The sequence below is a fragment of the Macadamia integrifolia genome, chromosome 4 (assembly GCF_013358625.1).
Source record: "Macadamia integrifolia cultivar HAES 741 chromosome 4, SCU_Mint_v3, whole genome shotgun sequence".
In the NCBI taxonomy this organism is placed as follows: domain Eukaryota; kingdom Viridiplantae; phylum Streptophyta; class Magnoliopsida; order Proteales; family Proteaceae; genus Macadamia; species Macadamia integrifolia.
In genome coordinates this window covers 23,232,457-23,238,801 of record NC_056560.1, presented here as the reverse complement: position 1 = coordinate 23,238,801, position 6,345 = coordinate 23,232,457, and the positions used below count along the sequence as shown (strand labels likewise).

Genomic DNA, 6,345 nt, shown 5'->3' with positions numbered 1-6,345 from the left:
GGGGGTGGGGATGGTGGGAATGTTTAATGTGTATTGATTCTGTTTTTGGTTTTGGCAGTCCCAGGTTCGGTATTGCACATGCTCTTTGTTTAGGTCTCGCACCATGGCTTGCAGCAGAGGTGCCTATCCTCGTTGATTCGGGTATGATCAAGCATAAAGATGATGCAGCCTCATCTGCTGGCTCTTAGCATTCCCCATACTGTTAATTAATGGCCACAAATGGTTAACTCAATTAATCAAACAAATAAATATAGAGTTTCATGCAACTGGATGTCCCTTTTAAGTGCAAAATATATTTGAGAAGGTACAATATCTATAAGATTATAAAATAGTTCTATCTGAGCTTGACTATATCTAACTCATTAGGTTATTTGGAGTGAGGCTGTTCATGCATGCTCAAGCATTCTTACTCCCCCCATTGGTCTGGTGATTAATTTTTTAAATAAACTTGATTGTAACTCATCATACATTCATTCCCTACTCTAGATCCTGATATGAAGAAGTCCTTGCGTTACATACCAAATCATTTGCTAATCTGACAGCCAATCTATTGATTTTCCTAGTCACTAGACTCGCTACAGAATCAAAAGTACTGAAAAAGGACCGTCTTTGAGGCGACAAACATTGTCCAAGGTCAAGACCTATGGTTCTCTTTCTTAAGCCACTGCTCCATGCAATGCGAGTCTGCCGATATCCCTATGCACTTCACTTAATTCTGCTCCGACTCATTACTCTATCTCGTTTCCTTCTACTTCTTCAGCTGAACCTGTATTTTCCATGATCAAAGATGATATGTAGGTGTTATTTCCAGTAGTTAAGATTGATGCACAACCAACCAGCCCGGTTGTTTTGTTTGAGAAAGCTATCATCTGTTTATCCAGTTGACAGACCAATTAGATCAGCTTCCATATCCTACTCTCATAGGCTGACCCACAAAGGGAGGAGAGAGCAGATATCATGCAAGAAGGGGAAGGAGCACATGCCTCAGGAGGGTGATGTGTGATTCAATCCAAGAAGAAATTTGATACAACTAACAAATTACAGAAACAAAGCACTTTCAATATGATCCTTTAGCCACCCATCAAAACAAATAAAATACCTCACTTCTGAGGATCATTTCCTTGCCCTTATCAGCAAAGGACAAGTCCCTCACTTTGCAGTCCAGTAGCAACTTGCAGTCCTTATTGAGCCAAGCTCAGGGATGAGTAGACAATGACATCTTAAAAGAGGTTAAATCACTGACAGTAGAGGGATAGATGGGCAGACTAGAATTGGGTTAACTAAGATGGATAAATGGGTAAAATCGCCATCGGTTCCCCCCATGGGGTTTGGTGTGAGTCAAAGCTAGGAATAGGGTCAACCTCAGCTTGAGTTTTTAGAATAGGGCTTGGTGTGAATGTGAACCAAAACTTGGTATATCCAGACATTTAGAACTTGTAGTTGCCGGCCAAGACTGACTTTGCCTGTATGTTTGAGTCAGTCAATATGGGTGCAATAGTCTAAAATGCCTTCAGTCATTTCTTAAATCTTAACCCACATTTTCTTGAAGAAGGGAAAAAAGTTTTAATAAATAAGAAGGATGGATGAGAATTGCTCAAGGTTTTAGGTATCCGTCGAATCGGCTGACTTGGAATGAAATCGGCCTTAATCAATATTATTTCTGATCATACTGGAGTGGTTGATTTTAGGGTTTTTGTGACCTGATCGTTGGGTCGCAATTCTAGGGTTTTGGGGACCTGGGTTTCAAATCTAGAGCTTTTGGGACCAGATTACCGGGTTTCAAATCTCAATCCTAGGGTTTTTGGAATTGGATCATTGGGTTTCAGATCTTAATTCTAGTGCTTTTTGCAACAATTCAGGCCAATTCTGATTCGATCTCAGTTCATACCATAGACATTGTCACAGTTTTTACAGTTTACCTGATCTGCCATTAACTAGATCTAATATAACAGCTTCTGGTCAGTTTATTATACAAATGTGCTGTGTTTTTAGTCTCTCGACATTTTCAGGCTAAGGCTGTGTAGTTTTAAATTCCCTCCCGATCTCACACATGAAGGAGCCTCATGCACCCGGTACACCCTTTTTTTTTTATTATGTTTTTAGCCGTCCCTCTTGATCAAAGTCAAAGTAACCTGAGGACCTTGAAAGTCCATTCACCCGTCTATATTTAACCACTGTATACAACTTGTTAGACTGAGTCAAAAATTTTCATTAGAAGAACATTTTAAGAAGGTTCCTTGGATGCCTATATATATAAACATAATTCACCAAGGTTCCCTCAACAATAAAGAAGAGGAGAAGAGCAAGCAGTGATCAGAAGAGGAAATTTTCTTTGGTATATACAAGCTCATCTAGAAGAAAGGAAGGAAGGAAGAAAGGAAAGAAGAAGATGTGTTTCGCAACGAAATGTTCATCTTGTGGAAAAACAACATGGGCAGGATGCGGGAGGCATACGGCCTCAGTTTATAAGCAGATCCCAGAAGGACAACACTGTCAATGCCGTCAATGGCCAAACGTCGACGTCAAATCCAACTCCGGCAACCAAGCTGTTAAAGAAGGTAAATCATCAGCCAAGGAGGAGGAGGAGGAGAAGAAGAAGAGTGTTAATGCTGCAGTGGAAACAATTAGTAACCCGGCTCAGTAAAATATACACACACATACATATATACATGTATGGTTGGTTACCTTTAGTCCTTGTGAGTTAATATTTTTTCCAGTGTTTAAGGGATACTAAGTTGTTGGGTTTCTGTTTACTGAAAAAAAAAAAATGTTTTAAGAGTTTCTTATGTTCTTTTTCTGTTTCAAATAAGGGAGAGTACTTAGACCACAAGATTATAATTTTTTACTTCTATTTATGATTATATTGTGTGAATCAAGATATTTTTATTTTTATTTTTTTTATGAGTGGAAAGTATATTCGACGCAGCCCAAAAAAATCCTTCCCGAAAGAAAAGAGAAGGAACATGAGAAAAAAAATACAATAAGACAGTCAACCCAAAACAGTAAGACACCTGAGCCAATCTAAAAAAACCTAGCCGATTGAGGGAAACAAGTACAAGACTAATCAAAAGGACCACAACATGGTGGCAATTCAAGATTTGATGTGATTGCAATTGCGATTATTATTGATAAACTTTTAACCAATGTGACAAAGGAAATTCAATTGCTCAATGGACTTGCCCTGCGATATAATGGGTTCATATAGGCTATGTGAGACCTTCTAATTCTACATTTCTATGGAGAACATTAGTTCTCATCTTCAATTGTGTTATCGTCACTTGCATAAACAAAATGATGAACAACACCCACATCCATGGCTTTTATGGCCAAAGAAACAATAGCAAGCATAATTATTATGGGGAGGGGTATTTTAATGTAGTATCCAAGAGAGGGGGTGGGCATTGATGGCGATTAGATTCTAGGTGAACCTATATCTATTTTTTGCTTTCTTTTTTTCTATTGGCAAATGAAAGTCACTGGTGATGTAACCTTATGATTGAACTTTGTATTCATCTTTTTAACTTCCACACCCTATTATTCATGGTCATAAATATCCTTGTCGGTTCAACTACTAGAGGGTTTAAATGTTTGTCAAGAGAAAAAGTATCATTTTTTATAGAAGGCTACCAGATTAGGCCAATTGGCCAATCCAGATTGGAATCATCTGAGGCTGATCATATTCTGGCCGATCTAACTTAATCCTTGTATCGACACTTGGGTTTGGAATTTAAAACATTAATTGCAGGACTGATCAATCCAAACCAATTTAAATCAAAATAAGTTGTACCAATCTGGATCCTGATTCCATGTACCCTATATGAAGGTGCAAAAGTATAAATGCATTGCCGAAAACTAGAAGGATGCATACCAATACATGAAAAGATATTTGATTGAATTAACTCTTGAAATTTGGCAAGTGACTTATCCAAACAAAAACTTATCCATCTAATGTGAGGAAACGTGATAAGGTTGGCCACCATTCTTTAGATAATGATAGACACACAGCCACTCATAATTAAAAATTAAAAATTAAAGAAGAAGAAGAAGACGAAGAAGAAGGAGAGAGAGAGAGGGAGATGATTTAAATTGAATTGTACAATCCACCATACTCTCAAATTTAAAATTTGATTATTCTTCAACCCCACAAAGATGAAAACAGCAAAAAATAATTTTTAACATAAATGTCTTGGCAATGAAAATTCTTCAAAAACTTAGATCTCATTCTTCAACAACCTTCTTCTCCCTCTTATTACAGAACATCCACAAAAATACCTAAGTTTGGATTTCCTCTGCATGTTTTCATAGGCTAATGCCCTATTCTCTTCATCTTCATGTGTGTTTCCATTATATAACCAGTCAGCCAATGTCTTCTCTTCTCCACCTATAAGCTCAAGCTCAAGTGTTGATTCATTCTGGATATTGTAATCTGAAAGGCTATGAATATCTATCAAATAATTAGAATCGAGTTTCAGGCGTTGTTGTTCCAAAAGAATACCTTCCTTCTCCTTTAATTTAGCTTTCACAGTTTGTATCTTATCTGAACTCTCAACATCCAATGTGATGATCTTCCCACTGAATGTTCTAACAAAAATGTGCATCTTATAGGCAAAAATTAACCTCTGTGCCTCTCCTTAATCTTGAGTCAAAGTTCTGAACCTCAATACTGATGATGGCCCTTCCTGTAAGAGAGAGAGAGAGAGGATCATCAGTGCCTATTTTATGGAACACTTTCATGTGAGGACAAAGCATCTTGAGGGTATTCTATCACATAAAGTCGCAAATTAAGGCTGTGCTTGTTGTGCAATCTCGGAATAGATTCTGAGTCTACAATGCATTCTGGAACTCAAACTTTTTCTATTTTCTCAATGTGCACTAGACCCAAAATCTATTCCGAGAAATACATACCAAACACGACCTTAATCATCTAGTGTCATTTGATATGGATACTAAATTTTTTACCTTATTTAAAGATTTCCAAACTAAACCTTAAGCCTGCATGAGTTTAGGCCATATAAGGAAGGATTAATCCTTTTCTTTCACTTATTTATAGAGATAGCTAAGAGAAGATAGACCAAGCTTGGGGGTTAGATTGAAAAGGAGAGTAGCATATATGTAATTTCAGATATGTGATCACTTCCACTTGTTTCTATAAGTTGTTTGCAGAGATTAAAAAGAAAAAGTTGAGCAGAGTAGGGTAAAGTTCATGTTTTTTTCTTGAACAGTTCATCACTTCAAAAGTTTCACAAACATTTGCATGAACAACCACACACAAATTTTGGAGATGGATTCAACTCATTAAAAGAAATAAAAATAAAAATAAAATAAAATAAAAAAATGAAGAAGAAGAAGAAGAAGTACCCTTCAAAAGAAGCTTATTTAGGAGTTTTAGCTCTGAAATTTTGAACTGAATAAGCTTCCAAGTTTCCACTAGAGATTTTGGATTGGATGAGAAAATCAAAAGCATTCAAACCTCCCTCAAGATTTTGGATTGAATAAGAAAACCAAAGCTTCCAAACTACCCACCAGGGTGCATTGCATGTTTCTGCTGGCAAAAGGTGCATTTATAGGGTGTCTGGTTATGATCTTAGAACTTACATGCGCGTCTTTGACTTTGGTTTTCTTATGTGGTTAGTGGAAGGAGAAATATTAGGTTATTATTTTTTAAAAATTAATATTAGTTGTCAAATGTCACAGCTATTAGTGAATTGCCACTATTGTCACAAGTGACACATTAGAAATTTTTTATTATTCCATGTGATAGAGGAACCATATCCATCTCTTTTTTTAATTTATATATATATATATATATTTTTTTTTTGAAAATGAAATAAAGGCTTTCATTCCATAGAAGAAAAGGGAAATACATGAATCTATAGATATAATTTCATGGATACAATAATGAAAAACTAGGGATCCAATCTTAAGCTCTACATCCATTTTAGTGGTCAAATTTTTTTTAAATTAAAAATAACGAAAATATCCTCCCGTGAACCCCTTCACAGTTTTTGGGTTCCATCAAATTTTACTTCCTATCCTCTTTTCCCCCTATGGAAGAACTGCTTGTTCCATGGCATTGATTCATTATGTTTGGTGGTTCCTTACCAAGTTGATCGCTTGGAAATCTTACCTCTCTTGTAAATATTATATTAGTGGAAAGTTTGCTCGAAATTGTGAAAAACTACAAAGAAAACCATTGATTTCAATCATATTGTTATGCTTATTAATACATATCATAGTTAGTCAAAACAGGAATGGTAAAAAGGCTTTGTTCAACTTGACGTGTTTAAAATAACTCAGAATTTAAACGGGACAATAAAAAATACAGTCAAACATTTCTAGGATAGG

The 6,345-nt window shown here is 36.1% G+C and overlaps 2 protein-coding genes across 2 annotated transcripts in view; one reads left to right on the top strand and one right to left on the bottom strand.

Annotated features, from left to right (window-relative positions):
* LOC122075609 (ubiquitin-fold modifier-conjugating enzyme 1-like) overlaps nucleotides 1–351 on the top strand; it is a 3,700-nt gene extending 3,349 nt beyond the window's left edge. The window contains exon 3 of the mRNA XM_042640691.1: nucleotides 59–351. Within this exon, the coding sequence (XP_042496625.1) occupies nucleotides 59–188 (130 nt within the window). The 3' untranslated portion in view covers nucleotides 189–351. The remainder of the gene's footprint in view (nucleotides 1–58) is intronic.
* A 3,860-nt stretch (nucleotides 352–4,211) lies between these two features.
* Nucleotides 4,212–4,598, bottom strand: LOC122076343 (ubiquitin-like). Its single transcript, XM_042641652.1, has one exon. The coding sequence runs from the start codon at nucleotides 4,596–4,598 to the stop codon at nucleotides 4,212–4,214; it is 387 nt and encodes a 128-aa protein (XP_042497586.1).
* Nucleotides 4,599–6,345: the final 1,747 nt, after the last annotated feature.

What these genes read in the sequence shown, in the direction of transcription:
- LOC122076343 (XM_042641652.1), bottom strand. Translation starts at nt 4,598, where the DNA reads ATGCACATTTTTGTTAGAACATTCAGTGGGAAGATCATCACATTGGAT.